Raw genomic sequence first — 21040 nt, 5'->3', positions numbered from 1 at the left:
AGGTCTATCTTGCGACCTTGCGTATGGCAAAAACGTTCGCAAGGTGTTGCTTGCGACCTTGCGTCTTGCAAATCAGTTCGCAAGGTCTGATTTGCGACCTTGCGTGTAGTAAAATGGTTCGCAAGGTATATCTTGCGACCTTGCGTATGCTTACATGGTTGGACTCAAGGTTTAATTATAACATAGATAAACCAAAATATAGATTATTACACATAACATAGCTAAACTTCGTGAATTTATTACAACGAGACGATATGACATAAAAAGCATACAATAGGAAAATAAACCGAAACTTGGAGACTTTGTAGATACTAATTATCGCTTGCTAGATTACATGTTGCATAAAACTGAGACTGATAAGCACGAAACGCTTCTTTGTCACTGAGTTTCTCCTTACCCTTCTTCGACTTTGAAGTTGAGGCCGATGTTTTTACTACCCTTTTCGTGGTTGGTTCACTAGTTCGATCAACTGAAGATTTGCAAGTATCCCTACCATGACCTGGTTCTTTGCAACGAGTACATGTTCTTACTGTTTTTTCAGTGTCTTCACCCGTTGACGGATGCCGTTTTGTGGATTTTGGGCGTCTGGGAGCTCTTTTCGTCTTAATGGGAGGGTTTACAATTGGTAGGACGTTGGGCCCCGGATCCGACCATTCAGACCGATGGGGCAAAGGAAGGATGTGTTCCATATACATACTTATATAAGTTTCTGTCGTGAACCAATGAGATACAAATTGAGTAACATCAGCTACTCCAAACAGTTGTGCTGCTGCAATAACATGTCCGCAAGGTATCCCGGATAACTGCCACTGCCCACATGAACAAACTTTATCTGCTAGATTAACGAGCCCATTTTTTCGTCCATCGCGCACTTCTACTAGATTGTTTGTCGATGGAATTGCTTGCCATCTTCTTGATTTTTGCGTCCTCTTGGCTAGTTTATGTTCAGCATATGGAGTAACAGTTGAAGTAAGACTAACCGATTGGTTGCGATGTTTGAAATACCAATCTTGTACCGAAGCACGAAAAAATTCCAATAACATGCAAACAGGTAGTTTTCGAGCATGTACGGATAGTGCATTAACAGACTCTACACTGTTGCTGGTAAGGTATGAATACCTAACATGTTCCGCTCTACTTCTAGACCATTTGTGGACCCCGACATCAATTAAAATTTTGTAAGACGCTTTCAATCTTCTTCGAAATACATCGAGATGATCCTCAAAATCCGACGCACGATAAGCTTTGACCATTTTCCAATAATGCCATTCAAAATATTTGAATTTGTTGGATTTACTTTTAATGCTTGCAAACAAATGACGAGCGCAGAAACAGTGAAACACTTCGGGGAACACGGTTGAAACACCATGTGCTATTGGCAAACCTCGATCAAAAAATAAAAGTAAGCTCTGACATACGATCACCCATTCCCCAAGTCATCAGATGGTCTCGCAGGTTGCCCAAAAACCAATCCAAAGACTCGTTTGTCTAGCCTCCAGCAATTCCATAAGCTAATGGCAAAATTCCATTATTGCCATCCATCGCAACAGCAACTAGATTTGTACCCAAATATCCTGCCTTCAAATGCGCTCCATCAACGATGATTATCGGGCGACAATGTTGAACAAATGATCGAATCTGCAGGAATGAACAATGTTAACAAATATGTTTTTAATTTTTTAATCGATACGTTAGGAATGCAAAAATTAAAATTTATGTTAAATTGTAATAGTGATACTTACAACTACGCCAAGGGAATAATAACACATCAGGAATCTATTTTCTTTGTCTGTGATCAAATTCGTTACGCTTCCGGGGTTATGAATCTTAATGTTATGTAGGTAAATTGGAAGCATTTGGTACGACTCTTCACTACTCCCACGAAGCATCTGTAATGTATGACATTTGGCCCTCCATGCTTGATTGTAAGATATGCTCACACCAAATCGACTGCCTATATCAGCACGTATATCATTTGCTTTATATTCCCGGTTTGCATATTTGAATGATTCCACAAGCATACTACCCAACACTTTTTTGGTTGCATGTTTGTTGTTTTCCATAATTAGTGTGCGTGAGCATGTATGTACGTCATGCAGTTTCTTTACCATAAAGTTTTCAGTGAATCGTATTCTGTAAGCACTACATTTCCACTCACAGTTTGGCAACACACATTTAGCGGTGTATCGAGATTTGTCTGATTTTACAGGCTTTATTTGGAAATTTTCTTCAAGACATTTTGTAAATAGGGTGTTTATAAACTCTTCTTTGTTCAAGAAAGTTTGACGGACTTTAATTATATCTGACACCCTATACGTCGTTGCTATTTCAGTCGTCTGTTCGCGCTCTTCCTCATGTTGACTCAAAAGAGTTGGCATATTCCAGAACGGATCTTGCTTTTCTTCTTCATATTGGAATTCTGCGTCTCCATCTTTTCCTCCATCTGAATCACTATCTTCGACAACAGGTACCTCAAACGGGTGGTCTAATTCTTTATTTTTACATACGTTTTCAAGACCATAGTTATGCAAATCAAACTCTTTTGTGTTAGGAAGTGGCAACTCAGGTTCTTCCGCTTCCAAATTGTTACTTGCAAGGTTTTCTTCGGTATCATTTTGTAGTAATAATTGTTGTGGTTGGTGTTTTGGTGGTTTTGGTGACTTTGGTGATTTTGGTGTGGGTATTTCTTGGTTTTGTTGTAAAAATGGCTGGTTTGTCGAGTATTTTGTTTCTGGAATACGTTGTGGCTGATGCATTATTACTCTATCGACAATATAAATATCAATAGGAGCATTTGCAATTGCATATTGTAAAAATTCTAGAAAATTTTCATCATCATCAGTAATATCAAAAACTTGATTATTAAAAACGTATCTCATTGAAACAGCTGCATTCGGTGGGAATTGAATCTTTTTAAGAACATTTTTTAACAATATTCTACGATTCATTGGTTTTACGGGCGCAATTGGGAGTCTTAACCGAATTCTAAAACAATCTCGTGGCATATATACGGGTATGTTGTTAATGTACTCAAAAGAACCACCACAACATATATTAACAACAAATTTATCATCATTAACACAATTCATAATGACAAAAATTTGTGAAAAAATGGTTAAAATAGTACCTTAAAGTGGGTATAAGCTCTGCATTGATAACTTTTGAAATTTTTATGAGACTGTGATTAAATAGTCTCAGGGTCAATCTATATATAGGGACAAAATATTATCCATAAAAATCTAGAATATCTGACGAAATCTTATCCACAAAATCGTATTTCAGATCAGATAAGGCCGCAAGCTCGCAAGACGCAAGGACGCAAACTTGCGTCTTGCGAGGGCAACTCGCAAGGGACCTTGCGTCTTGCGAGGGCAATCTGGCAATTTTTATTTTTTTTTGGGCTCCAGCGCAAAAATTGGAGTGGGAATGGGCATTTTGGCTATAATCCCACCAACTTTGTGGAGTGCTCTTTTAAATTTCAATCTCCATTGCTTTTCATTAATTAATTCGAGATTCTAATCAACTCTTAACAATAAGCAAAATCACTACATTTAAAAACAAAACTTTTTATTTAATTAATGATGTTTAAAAGTTTTCATTGGAAAAAAATTGATATTTATTTTTTGACACCACTGACACAAAATTCTGGCTTTGCCACTGGACAAAAGCTTCCTCATATGAGATTAAAAATCGGGCGGACTAGTTATTTAATCGATTGAAGGTGGATGGTGTGATTATTTAGCCGATCATAAAGACTCGGAAAGGTAAAGAGTTCGTCGATTAGTTTGTGATCGGTTTGTTGGTTCCTTTGGTTGTCTTTTATTGTTAGTGTTTGCTTATTGTATTGGTTATTGTTTTTGTTTGTGTTTCAGGATCGGTTTTGCGATCGTGTTGCTCAAGGCTCGGGTTTAGTTAGTTTTTGCTCTTTGATTTGTGTTAGGGACTTCCGAGCCTTGCAACTTCTCTTTCGTTTGTATCCTTGTTCGTCTTTTTCATTTGTTGATGAAAAGACTTTGTTAATGTTATCGTTATTTTAGCCACACACAAAAATTACACGGGGCTATAAAATACAACATTCAGCCAAACTTGAAGATCAACCTCTTGCGTCATTATTTACTAGCCTTTAAACGCAAAAGTAACCATCTTTGGAGTGATCATAGCAAGAGAATTCTACTTTGTTAGAATTATTGCGAACTCTCTCATTGATATTTATCGTAAACTACTACTCAGTATCACAAGTTGATAGTAAACTATAAAGAGAGAGAGAGAGAGAGAGAGAGAGAGAGAGTGTGTGTGTGTTTGTGTGTGTGTGAAAAGAATCAACATCTTCATAAGAAAGGAGAAGATAGTGAGTAAGAGGTTCTTGTTGAGAAAATCCATTTCCATATTCTTAGTGAAAATTCTAGAGACTCACTCATAACTGGAAACTGAAAGTGAGAGGTGTTCATAATGATATCACCAAACTACTCTCAGTGAGTGTATCTCTTAGTCAGAACGAGTGATCTTTGTTAATGAGTAAATTTGAAGGTTGAAATCTGTTTATTGAATGTTATATTTAGTTATATTTCATTGAATTGAATTTACAATGGTTATTGAAGCCTTTTTATACAAAAATAACCTAACGGCTATTTCTATAATAGGTTTGGATCCAAACTAACTTTGGAACCCCTTTAATCAATAAGAAAATATGCTGCTTGTGTTAGGCATTGTATGTTGCAGAATGCTCAGTTTTATGTTGCCTTGTGATCCATCTAAATGTGGAATTGATGAATGTTACTTTCCTTCTGATCCAAGGTCAGCCATCCAATTGAGGTAATATTCTTCTTTTTACTTTCTAACACTCCCCTCAAGTTGAATAATTGGGTTTCCGATATTCAACTTGACTAGAACATCGTTAAAAAATCTTCCGTTGACTGATTTTGTAAGATCGTCAGCTAGCTGGTCTTCTGATCTGACAGACGGAAGAGAAATTATTTCTGCATCTAATTTTTTTCCAATAAAGTGTCTATCTACTTTAACATGTTTAGTTCGGTCATGTTGAACTGGATTTTCGTAGATGGCAATAGCCGCTTCATTGTCGCATAAAATTTTACTAGACTCTTCTTGTCTGAATCCAATCTCTGTTAATAGCATCTGGATCCATAAAGCCTCGACTACTCCTTTTTCTATTCCTCTAAACTCGGATTTGATGCTTGAAAGGGATACTACATTTTGTTTTTTGCTTCTCAATGCAACTAAGTTTCCTCCAACAAGGGTGAAGAACCCCGATGTAGATATTCTATCCCCCTTTTTGTAGTGACCCGAACTTTTCCATGTTTATATATATTAATTGAGATTGATATTTACATGATTAAATGTTTCCAACATGTTAAGCAATCAAACTTGTTAAGACTTGATTAATTGAAATATGTTTCATATAGACAATTGACCACCCAAGTTGACCGGTGATTCACGAACGTTAAAACTTGTAAAAACTATATGATGACATATATATGGATATATATATAGTTAACATGATACTATGATAAGTAAACATATCATTAAGTATATTAACAATGAACTACATATGTAAAAACAAGACTACTAACTTAATGATTTTTAAACGAGACATATATGTAACGATTATCGTTGTAAAGACATTTAATGTATATATATATCATATTAAGAGATATTCATACATGATAATATCATGATAATATAATAATTTAAAATCTCATTTGATATTATAAACATTGGGTTAACAACATTTAACAAGATCGTTAACCTAAAGGTTTCAAAACAACACTTACATGTAACGACTAACGATGACTTAACGACTCAGTTAAAATGTATATACATGTAGTGTTTTAATATGTATTTATACACTTTTGAAAGACTTCAATACACTTATCAAAATACTTCTACTTAACAAAAATGCTTACAATTACATCCTCGTTCAGTTTCATCAACAATTCTACTCGTATGCACCCGTATTCGTACTCGTACAATACACAGCTTTTAGATATATGTACTATTGGTATATACACTCCAATGATTAGCTCTTAGCAGCCCATGTGAGTCACCTAACACATGTGGGAACCATCATTTGGCAACTAGCATGAAATATCTCATAAAATTACAAAAATATGAGTAATCATTCATGACTTATTTACATGAAAACAAAATTACATATCCTTTATATCTAATCCATACACCAACGACCAAAAACACCTACAAAAACTTTCATTCTTCAATTTTCTTCATCTAATTGATCTCTCTCAAGTTCTATCTTCAAGTTCTAAGTGTTCTTCATAAATTCCAAAAGTTCTAGTTTCATAAAATCAAGAATACTTTCAAGTTTGCTAGCTCACTTCCAATCTTGTAAGGTGATCATCCAACCTCAAGAAATCTTTGTTTCTTACAGTAGGTTATCATTCTAATACAAGGTAATAATCATATTCAAACTTTGGTTCAATTTCTATAACTATAACAATCTTATTTCAAGTGATAATCTTACTTGAACTTGTTTTCGTGTCATGATTCTGCTTCAAGAACTTCGAGCCATCCAAGGATCCATTGAAGCTAGATCCATTTTTCTCTTTTCCAGTAGGTTTATCCAAGGAACTTAAGGTAGTAATGATGTTCATAACATCATTCGATTCATACATATAAAGCTATCTTATTCGAAGGTTTAAACTTGTAATCACTAGAACATAGTTTAGTTAATTCTAAACTTGTTCGCAAACAAAAGTTAATCCTTCTAACTTGACTTTTAAAATCAACTAAACACATGTTCTATATCTATATGATATGCTAACTTAATGACTTTTAAAGTTGTTATTCTGAGAAAATGATTTTTATTATGAACATGAAACTATATCCAAAAATTATGATTAAACTCAAAGTGGAAGTATGTTTTCTAAAATGGTCATCTAGACGTCGTTCTTTCGACTGAAATGACTACCTTTACAAAAACGACTTGTAACTTATTTTTCCGACTATAAACCTATACTTTTCTGTTTAGATTCATAAAATAGAGTTCAATATGAAACCATAGCAATTTTATTCACTCAAAACGGATTTAAAATGAAGAAGTTATGGGTAAAACAAGATTGGATAATTTTTCTCATTTTAGCTACATGAAAATTGGTAACAAATCTATTCCAACCATAACTTAATCAACTTGTATTGTATATTATGTAATCTTGAGATACCATAGACACGTATACAATGTTTCGACCTATCATGTCGACACATCTATATATATTTCGGAACAACCATAGACACTCTATATGTGAATGTTGGAGTTAGCTATACAGGGTTGAGGTTGATTTCAAAATATATATAGTTTGAGTTGTGATCAATACTGAGATACGTATACACTGGGTCGTGGATTGATTCAATATAATATTTATCAATTTATTTCTGTACATCTAACTGTGGACAACTAGTTGTAGGTTACTAACGAGGACAGATGACTTAATAACTTAAAACATCAAAATATATTAAAAGTGTTGTAAATATATTTTGAACATACTTTGATATATATGTATATATTGTTATAGGTTCGTGAATCAACCAGTGGCCAAGTCTTACTTCCCGACGAAGTAAAAATCTGTGAAAGTGAGTTATAGTCCCACTTTTAAAATCTAATATTTTTGGGATGAGAATACATGCAGGTTTTATAAATGATTTACAAAATAGACACAAGTACGTGAAACTACATTCTATGGTTGAATTATTGAAATCGAATATGCCCCTTTTTATTAAGTCTGGTAATCTAAGAATTAGGGAACAGACACCCTAATTGACGCGAATCCTAAAGATAGATCTATCGGGCCCAACAAGCCCCATCCAAAGTACCGGATGCTTTAGTACTTAGAAATTTATATCATATCCGAAGGGTGTTCACCATATGAATGATTTTTATCTCTATGTATGGGATGTGTATTGAAATATGAAATCTTGTGGTCTATTATTATGATTTGATATATATAGGTTTAACCTATAACTCACCAACATTTTTGTTGACGTTTTAAGCATGTTTATTCTCAGGTGATTATTAAGAGCTTCCGCTGTCGCATACTTAAATAAGGACGAGATTTGGAGTTCATGCTTGTATGATATTGTGTAAAAACTGCATTCAAGAAACTTATTTTGTTGTAACATATTTGTATTGTAAACCATTATGTAATGGTCGTGTGTAAACAGGATATTTTAGATTATCATTATTTGATAATCTACGTAAAGCTTTTTAAACCTTTATTGATGAAATAAAGGTTATGGTTTGTTTTAAAATGAATGCAGTCTTTGAAAAACGTCTCATATAGAGGTCAAAACCTCGCAACGAAATCAATTAATATGGAACGTTTTTAATCAATAAGAACGGGACATTTCAGTTGGTATCCGAGCGTTGGTCTTAGAGAACCAGAATTTTGCATTAGTGTGTCTTATCGAGTTTGTTAGGATGCATTAGTGAGTCTGGACTTCGACCGTGTACTTGAAAAATGATTGCTTAACAAATTTTGTTGGAAACTATATATTTTTAACATGTGAATATTATGTGATATATTAACCTCTTAACGCGTTTGATATTATGTGATAGATGTCTACCTCGAGAACAAGTCCCATTGACTCACCTAATAATAATGAAGAGTCAAATGTAAATTGGAATGATTCGTGGACTGATTCACAAGTTCCCGAAGAGGAACCGGAAGAAGAGTCGGAACCGGAAGAAGAATCGGAACCGGAAGAAGAATCGGAACCGGATGAAGAAATAGAACAGGTGGGGGAAATAATAAAACGGTTAAGTAAAAGAAAATCCTCAACCAACCGACCAAGGTTAATTATGGTCAATGGTGTTTCCGCCAAGGAAGCAAAATATTGGGAGGATTACCAATTCTCCGATGAATCGGATTCCGAAGAGAATTCCGATGATGTTATAGAAATTACCCCAACTGAATTTAAAAAGATAAAAGAAAATAATAAGGGAAAGGGCATAAAAATAGAGAAATCTAATTCCAACCCCGATGAACTTTATATGTATTGTCAACGCCCGAAGTCCTTAAGTTGTAACAATGACCCGGGAACCTCTAAACCACCAGGTTTTTCTAAACCAATGTGGACAACGATGGCTCGTATTAGGGGAACATCATATATCCCTAGAAACTTGGCAAAACGAACCAAAACCGAAGAAGAAGAAACGAGCGAGTCGGAATAAGATAGTTGTATTCGTGTGGTGTAATATATGTAATATAGTGTTCTTATGCTTTATGATATATGTAAAAATTTCTTGTATTAATAAGTATTTTTTTATGAATCTAACTCTTGTCTATTTTACAGTTTAAAAACACAAAATGGATAGACAACCCAATATTTTAAGAGACCTACCTGGAGACATGATTGATGAAATCTTGTCTAGAGTCGGCCAGAATTCCTCGGCACAACTATTTAAGGCGAGATCAGTTTGTAAGACATTCGAAGAACGTTCCAAGAATGTCTTGGTTTATAAGAGACTTTCGTTTGAAAGATGGGGGATATCACATTGGGAAACTCATAAGTTACGATGTGTTTACTTTGACGCATATATTGCGGGGAACCCAAATGCTATTTTACGCAACGGGTTAAGAAATTATTTTGACTCAATATATCCGAATATTGGACTTCGTGATTTAGAAAAAGCGCCTAACATGCAACATAAAGAAGCATGTTATGCTTACGGATTAGTAATGTTCGCTTCTCACCAAAGTGAGAACAAGAACATCGGGCTACAACTATTAAACAAAACGTTTCCACAAGTGACGGAGTCGGTAATTGGGGTAAGAAATGAGGTTTTTAGATTGTTACGAGACTGTTGGACATTACGTAACCCTCGTCCTTTTGACGACGTTACAACACGCTATCTTATCAACGGCCATAACGGTTATGTTCCACAAGACCAAGGATGGGAAGTAATCCTAGTAAAACCAGAATGCATGACTTGTTTCTGGACGTATGAATTACGTGTCTTTATTGTCTTTGCTGAACGACTTGTGTACTAGCTAGAATTATCTTCACAACCATCTTGTATCAAATTTATTGTGTGCTATATTTCATGCTATATGTAAAATAAGCGGTATTGTAAGTTTGTAAAATATTGTGTAAAAGTTTGAACGCGAAATATTATTATAATCAGTTTTTCATATAGAATTGTAGTAGTTGAATTGTATATTAGCTACTAAGTATGAACTTAATGGGTAGGTACAACCCGAATTTAAACTTATAAAACGCTAATATGAAGAAAAAGCTTTTATAAATGAGTTCATATTATGCTACGAAATACTATTAACTACTCTTAATATTCTGTATGATTAACTTGTTCCATTGGACTATTTTGAAGGAAATGGCACCGACTACTCGACACACCGTGAATATGAATGAAGAGGAATTCCGTACTTTTCTAGCTTCAAACATAGCCGCAGTACAGGCTGCGCTACATACCAACAATAACCTTGGATCTAGCAGTACAGGAAATCGTGTAGGATGCACCTACAAAGAATTCACTGCCTGCAAACCTTTGGAATTTGATGGAACCGAAGGACCGATCGGATTGAAACGGTGGACCGAGAAGGTCGAATCGGTGTTTGCCATAAGTAAGTGTACTGAAGAGGACAAAGTGAAGTACGCTACGCATACCTTCACAGGTTCTGCGTTAACATGGTGGAATACCTATCTAGAGCAAGTGGGACAAGATGATGCGTACGCACTACCGTGGTCAGCATTCAAGCACTTGATGAACGAGAAGTACCGTCCCAGAACCGAGGTCAATAAGCTCAAGACAGAACTTAGAGGGTTACGAACCCAAGGATTTGATATTACCACATACGAAAGACGATTTACAGAATTGTGCCTATTGTGTCCGGGAGCATTCGAAGATGAGGAAGAGAAGATCGACGCATTTGTGAAAGGATTACCGGAAAGAATCCAAGAAGATATAAGTTCACACGAGCCCGCCTCTATACAACAGGCATGTAGAATGGCTCACAAACTAGTGAACCAGATTGAAGAAAGAATTAAAGAACAGACTGCTGAAGAGGCCAATGTGAAGCAAGTCAAAAGAAAGTGGGAGGAAAACGGTGATAAGAATCACCAATATAACAACAACAGCAATTACAACAATAATCGCAACAATTATCCCAACAATCGCAACATAAATCGCAACTACAACAAACGGCCCAACAACAACAACAACAACAACAACAACAACAACAACAACAGCAACTACAACAATCATCCCAACAACAATAATAATCGCAACAATAACAACAATCAGAAGCAGCTATGCCAAAGGTGTGAAAAGAATCACTCGGGGTTCTGCACCAAATTTTGCAACAAGTGTAAAAGAAATGGTCATAGCGCGGCTAAGTGTGAGGTCTACGGACCAGGGGTTAATAGAACGAAAGGAACAAATGGTGTCGGAACGAGTAATGGCGGAGCAAGTAGTGTCGGAGCAAGTTATGACAATGTAGTTTGTTATAAATGTGGAAAACCGGGCCACATTATTAGAAATTGCCCGAACCAGGAGAACACGAATGGACAAGGCCTTGGAAGAGTTTTCAATATTAATGCGGCAGAGGCACAGGAAGACCCGGAGCTTGTTACGGGTACGTTTCTTATTGACAATAAATCTGCTTACGTTTTATTTGATTCGGGTGAGGATAGAAGCTATATGAGTAGTGATTTTTGTGCTAAATTAAGTTGTCCATTGACGCCTTTGGATAGTAAATTTTTACTCGAATTAGCAAATGGTAAATTAATTTCAGCAGATAATATATGTCGGAATCGAGAAATTAAACTGGTTAGCGAAACATTTAAGATTGATTTGATACCAGTAGAGTTAGGGAGTTTTGATGTGATAATCGGTATGGACTGGTTGAAAGAAGTGAAAGCGGAGATCATTTGTTACAAAAATGAAATTCGCATTATACGAGAAAAAGGAAAACCCTTAATGGTGTACGGAGAAAAGGGCAACACGAAGCTACATCTTATTAGTAATTTGAAGGCACAAAAACTAATAAGAAAAGGTTGCTATGCTGTTCTAGCACACGTCGAGAAAGTACAAACTGAAGAAAAGAGCATCAATGATGTTCCCGTCGTAAAAGAATTTCCTGATGTATTTCCGAAAGAATTACCGGGATTACCCCCACATCGATCCGTTGAATTTCAAATAGATCTTGTACCAGGAGCTGCACCAATAGCTCGTGCTCCTTACAGACTCGCACCCAGCGAGATGAAAGAACTACAAAGCCAATTACAAGAACTTTTAGAGCGTGGTTTCATTCGACCAAGCACATCACCGTGGGGAGCTCCTGTTTTGTTTGTCAAGAAGAAAGATGGTACATTCAGGTTGTGTATCGACTACCGAGAGTTGAACAAACTTACCATCAAGAACCGCTACCCACTACCGAGAATCGATGACTTATTTGATCAACTACAAGGCTCGTCTGTTTATTCAAAGATTGACTTACGTTCCGGGTATCATCAAATGCGGGTGAAAGAAGATGATATTCCAAAGACTGCTTTCAGAACACGTTACGGTCATTACGAGTTTATGGTCATGCCGTTTGGTTTAACTAATGCACCAGCTGTGTTCATGGACCTTATGAACCGAGTGTGTGGACCATACCTTGACAAGTTTGTCATTGTTTTCATTGATGACATACTTATTTACTCAAAGAATGACCAAGAACACGGTGAACATTTGAGAAAGGTGTTAGAAGTATTGAGGAAGGAAGAATTGTACGCTAAGTTTTCAAAGTGTGCATTTTGGTTGGAAGAAGTTCAATTCCTCGGTCACATAGTGAACAAAGAAGGTATTAAGGTGGATCCGGCAAAGATAGAAACTGTTGAAAAGTGGGAAACCCCGAAAACTCCGAAACACATACGCCAGTTTTTAGGACTAGCTGGTTACTACAGAAGGTTCATCCAAGACTTTTCCAGAATAGCAAAACCCTTGACTGCATTAACGCATAAAGGGAAGAAATTTGAATGGAATGATGAACAAGAGAAAGCGTTTCAGTTATTGAAGAAAAAGCTAACTACGGCACCTATATTGTCATTGCCTGAAGGGAATGATGATTTTGTGATTTATTGTGATGCATCAAAGCAAGGTCTCGGTTGTGTATTAATGCAACGAACGAAGGTGATTGCTTATGCGTCTAGACAATTGAAGATTCACGAACAAAATTATACGACGCATGATTTGGAATTAGGCGCGGTTGTTTTTGCATTAAAGACTTGGAGGCACTACTTATATGGGGTCAAAAGTATTATATATACCGACCACAAAAGTCTTCAACACATATTTAATCAGAAACAACTGAATATGAGGCAGCGTAGGTGGATTGAATTATTGAATGATTACGACTTTGAGATTCGTTACCACCCGGGAAAGGCAAATGTGGTAGCTGATGCCTTGAGCAGGAAGGACAGAGAACCCATTCGAGTAAAATCTAAGAATATAATGATTCATAATAACATTACTACTCAAATAAAGGAGGCGCAACAAGGAGTTTTAAAAGAGGGAAATTTAAAGGATGAAATACCCAAAGGATCGAAGAAGCATCTTAATATTCGGGAAGACGGAACCCGGTATAGGGCTGAAAGGATTTGGGTACCAAAATTTGGAGATATGAGAGAAATGGTACTTAGAGAAGCTCATAAAACCAGATACTCAATACATCCTGGAACGGGGAAGATGTACAAGGATCTCAAGAAACATTTTTGGTGGCCGGGTATGAAAGCCGATGTTGCTAAATACGTAGGAGAATGTTTGACGTGTTCTAAGGTCAAAGCTGAGCATCAAAAACCATCAGGTCTACTTCAATAACCCAAAATCCCGGAATGGAAATGGGAAAACATTACTATGGATTTCATCACTAAATTACCAAGGACTGCAAGTGGTTTTGATACTATTTGGGTAATAGTTGACCGTCTCACCAAATCAGCACACTTCTTGCCAATAAGAGAAGATGACAAGATGGAGAAGTTAGCACGACTGTATTTGAAGGAAGTCATCTCCAGACATGGAATACCAATCTCTATTATCTCTGATAGGGATGGCAGATTTATTTCAAGATTCTGGCAGACATTACAGCAAGCATTAGGAACTCGTCTAGACATGAGTACTGCCTATCATCCACAAACTGATGGGCAGAGCGAAAGGACGATACAAATGCTTGAAGACATGCTACGATCATGTGTTATTGATTTCGGAAACAGTTGGGATCGACATCTACCGTTAGCAGAATTTTCCTACAACAACAGCTACCATTCAAGCATTGAGATGGCGCCGTTTGAAGCACTTTATGGTAGAAAGTGCAGGTCTCCGATTTTTTGGAGTGAAGTGGGGGATAGACAGATTACGGGTCCGGAGATTAAACAAGAAACTACCGAGAAGATCATCCAAATTCAACAACGGTTGAAAACCGCCCAAAGTCGACAAAAGAGCTACGCTGACATTAAAAGAAAAGATATAGAATTTGAAATTGGAGAGATGGTCATGCTTAAAGTTGCACCTTGGAAAGGCGTTGTTCGATTTGGTAAACGAGGGAAATTAAATCCAAGGTATATTGGACCATTCAAGATTATTGATCGTATCGGACCAGTAGCTTACCGACTAGAGTTACCTCAACAACTCGCGGCTGTACATAACACTTTCCACGTCTCGAATTTAAAGAAATGTTTTGCTAAAGAAGATCTCACTAATCCGTTAGATGAAATCCAAATCAACGAAAAACTTCAATTCATCGAAGAACCCGTCGAAATAATGGATCGTGAGGTTAAAAGACTTAAGCAAAACAAGATACCAATTGTTAAGGTTCGATGGAATGCTCGTAGAGGACCCGAGTTCACCTGGGAGCGTGAAGATCAGATGAAGAAGAAATACCCGCATCTATTTCCAGAAGATTCGTCAACACCTTCAACAGCTTAAAATTTCGGGACGAAATTTATTTAACGGGTAGGTACTGTAGTGACCTGAACTTTTCCATGTTTATATATATTAATTGAGATTGATATTTACATGATTAAATGTTTCCAACATGTTAAGCAATCAAACTTGTTAAGACTTGATTAATTGAAATATGTTTCATATAGACAATTGACCACCCAAGTTGACCGGTGATTCACGAACGTTAAAACTTGTAAAAACTATATGATGACATATATATGGATATATATATATAGTTAACATGATACTATGATAAGTAAACATATCATTAAGTATATTAACAATGAACTACATATGTAAAAACAAGACTACTAACTTAATGATTTTTAAACGAGACATATATGTAACGATTATCGTTGTAAAGACATTTAATGTATATATATCATATTAAGAGATATTCATACATGATAATATCATGATAATATAATAATTTAAAATCTCATTTGATATTATAAATATTGGGTTAACAACATTTAACAAGATCGTTAACCTAAAGGTTTCAAAACAACACTTACATGTAACGACTAACGATGACTTAACGACTCAGTTAAAATGTATATACATGTAGTGTTTTAATATGTATTTATACACTTTTGAAAGACTTCAATACACTTATCAAAATACTTCTACTTAACAAAAATGCTTACAATTACATCCTCGTTCAGTTTCATCAACAATTCTACTCGTATGCACCCGTATTCGTACTCGTACAATACACAGCTTTTAGATGTATGTACTATTGGTATATACACTCCAATGATTAGCTCTTAGCAGCCCATGTGAGTCACCTAACACATGTGGGTACCATCATTTGGCAACTAGCATGAAATATCTCATAAAATTACAAAAATATGAGTAATCATTCATGACTTATTTACATGAAAACAAAATTACATATCCTTTATATCTAATCCATACACCAACGACCAAAAACACCTACAAACACTTTCATTCTTCAATTTTCTTCATCTAATTGATCTCTCTCAAGTTCTATCTTCAAGTTCTAAGTGTTCTTCATAAATTCCAAAAGTTCTAGTTTCATAAAATCAAGAATACTTTCAAGTTTGCTAGCTCACTTCCAATCTTGTAAGGTGATCATCCAACCTCAAGAAATCTTTGTTTCTTACAGTAGGTTATCATTCTAATACAAGGTAATAATCATATTCAAACTTTGGTTCAATTTCTATAACTATAACAATCTTATTTCAAGTGATGATCTTACTTGAACTTGTTTTCGTGTCATGATTCTGCTTCAAGAACTTCGAGCCATCCAAGGATCCATTGAAGCTAGATCCATTTTTCTCTTTTCCAGTAGGTTTATCCAAGGAACTTAAGGTAGTAATGATGTTCATAACATCATTCGATTCATACATATAAAGCTATCTTATTCGAAGGTTTAAACTTGTAATCACTAGAACATAGTTTAGTTAATTCTAAACTTGTTCTCAAACAAAAGTTAATCCTTCTAACTTGACTTTTAAAATCAACTAAACACATGTTCTATATCTATATAATATGCTAACTTAATGATTTAAAACCTGGAAACACGAAAAACACCGTAAAACCGGATTTACGCCGTCGTAGTAACACCGCGGGCTGTTTTGGGTTAGTTAATTAAAAACTATGATAACTTTGATTTTAAAGTTGTTATTCTGAGAAAATGATTTTTATTATGAACATGAAACTATATCCAAAAATTATGATTAAACTCAAAGTGGAAGTATGTTTTCTAAAATGGTCATCTAGACGTCGTTCTTTCGACTGAAATGACTACCTTTACAAAAACGACTTGTAACTTATTTTTCCGACTATAAACCTATACTTTTCTGTTTAGATTCATAAAATAGAGTTCAATATGAAACCATAGCAATTTGATTCACTCAAAACGGATTTAAAATGAAGAAGTTATGGGTAAAACAAGATTGGATAATTTTTCTCATTTTAGCTACATGAAAATTGGTAACAAATCTATTCCAACCATAACTTAATCAACTTGTATTGTATATTATGTAATCTTGAGATACCATAGACACGTATACAATGTTTCGACCTATCATGTCGACACATCTATATATATTTCGGAACAACCATAGACACTCTATATGTGAATGTTGGAGTTAGCTATACAGGGTTGAGGTTGATTCCAAAATATATATAGTTTGAGTTGTGATCAATACTGAGATACGTATACACTGGGTCGTGGATTGATTCAAGATAATATTTATCGATTTATTTCTGTACATCTAACTGTGGACAACTAGTTGTAGGTTACTAACGAGGACAGCTGACTTAATAAACTTAAAACATCAAAATATATTAAAAGTGTTGTAAATATATTTTGAACATACTTTGATATATATGTATATATTGTTATAGGTTCGTGAATCAACCAGTGGCCAAGTCTTACTTCCCGACGAAGTAAAAATCTGTGAAAGTGAGTTATAGTCCCACTTTTAAAATCTAATATTTTTGGGATGAGAATACATGCAGGTTTTATAAATGATTTACAAAATAGACACAAGTACGTGAAACTACATTCTATGGTTGAATTATCGAAATCGAATATGCCCCTTTTTATTAAGTCTGGTAATCTAAGAATTAGGGAACAGACACCCTAATTGACGCGAATCCTAAAGATAGATCTATCGGGCCCAACAAGCCCCATCCAAAGTACCGGATGCTTTAGTACTTCGAAATTTATATCATATCCGAAGGGTGTCCCGGAATGATGGGGATATCCTTATATATGCATCTTGTTAATGTCGGTTACCAGGTGTTCACCATATGAATGATTTTTATCTCTATGTATGGGATGTGTATTGAAATATGAAATCTTGTGGTCTATTATTATGATTTGATATATATAGGTTAAACCTATAACTCACCAACATTTTTGTTGACGTTTTAAGCATGTTTATTCTCAGGTGATTATTAAGAGCTTCCGCTGTCGCATACTTAAATAAGGACAAGATTTGGAGTTCATGCTTGTATGATATTGTGTAAAAACTGCATTCAAGAAACTTATTTTGTTGTAACATATTTGTATTGTAAACCATTATGTAATGGTCGTGTGTAAACAGGATATTTTAGATTATCATTATTTGATAATCTACGTAAAGCTTTTTAAACCTTTATTGATGAAATAAAGGTTATGGTTTGTTTTAAAATGAATGCAGTCTTTGAAAAACGTCTCATATAGAGATCAAAACCTCGCAACGAAATCAATTAATATGGAACGTTTTTAATCAATAAGAACGGGACATTTCACTTTTCTCTAGCCCAACTTGCATCTGTGTATATATCTGGGTCTTAAGGTGTCCGTTCTTTTTAAACATTAATTCCATATCCAGTTATTTTCCTTAGATATCTGATAATCCTCATTGCAGCTTCCATTTGGTGAACCTGCGGTTGATGCATCAACTGACTTACTACTCCCACTGCATGTGCTATATCGGGTTGAGTGTGGGAAAGGTAGATGAGTTTTCCTACGATTCTATAATATTGCCCTTTATCAGCTAGATCAGCTTCATTTTTCATATACAATTTTTGGTTCGGGATCATTGGAGTCTCGGCTGGTTTACAATCGATAATCCATGTTTCTCCAAGTAAATTAAGAATATATTTCTTTTTACAGATAAATATTCCTAGTTGGGATCGTAGTACTTCAATCCCCAAGAAGTATTTAAGTCTTCTTAAGTCTTTCATTTCAAATTCATTGAATAAGTTAGTTTTTAAGTTGAGATTTCCTCTTTACCATTTCCCGTAATTATCATGTCATCGACATATATAATTAAACATGTAATGAGGTTACCTATTTGTTTGAGAAAAAGAGTATGGTCTGAGTTACTACGTTTAAAACCGTATTATTTCATAACTAGTGTAAATCTCCCAAACCACGTAGGGATTGCTTAAACCCATATAACGATTTTTTAAGGCGACAGACTTCCCCTATTTCGAAGTTTCTTGTGAATCCTGGAGGAGATTCCATATAAACCTCTTCCTTTAGCTCGCCATGTAGAAAGGCATTCTTTACGTCAAATTGATGAAGAGGCCATTCTTCGTTTGCGACAACAGAAAAGAGGACTCGAATAGTGTCAATGTTCGCCACACGTGAGAAGGTTTCGGAATAATCTATTACGTAGTTTTGAGTGTAACCCTTGGCAACTAGCCGGGCTTTAATCATAGCTTGTTCGGCTATGATTATATCATTCTCAGTAACGTCTTGTGCGTTTTCATGGTTAGTAGTTTCATCTTGCAAACTACTTTCTTCGGAAATCTTGTTGGTACCACTAGATTCGTTGGTACCACTAGGTTCAAAGTTAACAACAGGAGGTATAGTATTTGTAGGAGTCGGAATATCGCTATTAGTAGATATAGGTATCCAGTCCATCCAACTCACTGTGTCTGTGTCGTTACAATCTTTCTCCCCCTCAATGTGTTGGGTGTTATAAAAATATTCGGTTTTGAGGAAGTTACAATTCATAGTTGTATATATAAAAGGTTTCTTTGGACTATAACATCTATACCCCTTTTGATTGACCCCGTAACCAACAAACACACATTTCTCAGCACATCGGTCTAATTTGAAGCGTTCAATTTTTGGTATGTGAACAAAGACTGAACACCCCAATTTTTGGTATGTGAACAAAGACTGAACACCCGAAGATTCATGGATTTAGAGTAAGTGTTGAAGAAAGTTCAAAAAATTCTTTTAGGGTTTGAATAGGACTCTTAAAATCAAGAACTTTAGTCGGTAATCGGTTTATAAGATAAGTAGCGGTCGGAAGTGCTTCCGATAAAAAACTCCTCAGAACCTTGGACTCGATAAGTTGAGCACGGGTCATTTCTAAAAGTAAACGATTTTTCCTTTCTGCTACCCCATTTTGTTCTGGGGTATGAGCACACGAGGTTTGGTGAATAATTTCTTTTTTCTTGACAAAAACTTTTCATGGAGGAATTGACAAAATCTCCCCATTGTCGGACCTTAAAATTTGTATGTTTTTATTAATTTGTGATTGAATCATTTTGTAAAAAAAGAGAAAATTTCTCAAATACTTCGGATTTGTTTGTCATAATAAGTATAGGTCATTCGCGTGCAATCGTCAATAAATAGTACAAAATATCGTAGATCCCCCTGGTTAATTTGAGAAGGACCCCACACATCAGAATGAATCAATGAAAAAGGAATATTTTTCCTAATATTACATGGTTTGAAAGTACTTCTATGGCTTTTCGTCAAAACACAAGTCTCACAGTTTAAGACCGTGTTAGATGAAAAAAGACTAGGAAATAATAAATGCAAATAGCCAGCCGAAAGATGTCCAAGTCTACGATACCACAACCAAGCTTCCCTATCATGTGTTCTGTGAGCAAGCATCACAGTACCTTATTGGATAACTTCATCCACATAGTATAACCCCACTCCTCTCAATGCCACGACCAATTACGGATCTCGTCACGATATCCTGCAAGATGCAGAATGTCGGATATATGAGGACCTTACAAATTAATTCTTTTGTGACATGACTGACAGATAATAGCTTATGAGATAAAGCTGGGATATACAAATAGTTTGGAAGTTTTACGGTTGGTGAGATCTCAATAGTTCCACCCCCTTTGACTTGAACAATTCCTCCATTGGCCATTTGGATTCGTTGTTTCCTTGGATTTTTTTTTTTAAAAAATTATGTCAGATTTATCAAAGGTCATGGTATTCGTTGCACCACAATCGAATATCAATGAGTTAGATTTTAAAACGTTGGAAACATTATTAGCTTGTCCAATTAAATTTTTAGACAATTTATCCTTAGATTTTAAAGTATTAATTTTTTCTTCTTTTGTTTGAAACCCAATAGTAACAGGCCCATCAGATTTATTATTGGGTTTATTAACCATGGGCTTATCAGATTTAGGTTTTCCCTTGACTGACCAAATATTATTTATCTCACCCGAACTGGGCTTAATCCACCTTGTTTTATCATTTAAATCTTTAAATAGATTAACCAACCCACCAGATATATTATTGGGCTTGTAATCATCTCCTAAAATAGAAAACGACTTATAGGTTTTAAA

General features: G+C 35.3%; 1 protein-coding gene across 1 annotated transcript; it reads right to left on the bottom strand.

Annotated features, from left to right (window-relative positions):
* Positions 1–18295: 18295 nt before the first annotated feature.
* LOC139889805 (uncharacterized mitochondrial protein AtMg00810-like) lies at positions 18296–18673 on the bottom strand. Its single transcript, XM_071872733.1, has one exon. The coding sequence runs from the start codon at positions 18671–18673 to the stop codon at positions 18296–18298; it is 378 nt and encodes a 125-aa protein (XP_071728834.1).
* Between the last annotated feature and the right edge of the window lie 2367 nt (positions 18674–21040).

Source organism: Rutidosis leptorrhynchoides, chromosome 2 (genome assembly GCF_046630445.1).
Source record: "Rutidosis leptorrhynchoides isolate AG116_Rl617_1_P2 chromosome 2, CSIRO_AGI_Rlap_v1, whole genome shotgun sequence".
NCBI classification, from domain to species: domain Eukaryota; kingdom Viridiplantae; phylum Streptophyta; class Magnoliopsida; order Asterales; family Asteraceae; genus Rutidosis; species Rutidosis leptorrhynchoides.
The sequence above is the reverse complement of the archived record's forward strand: the minus strand, read 5'-3'. Positions and strand labels throughout refer to the sequence as shown.

Bases quoted from the DNA above. Each gene is read 5' to 3' on its own strand.
- LOC139889805 (XM_071872733.1), bottom strand. From the start codon at position 18,673: ATGAAAGACTTAAGAAGACTTAAATACTTCTTGGGGATTGAAGTACTA.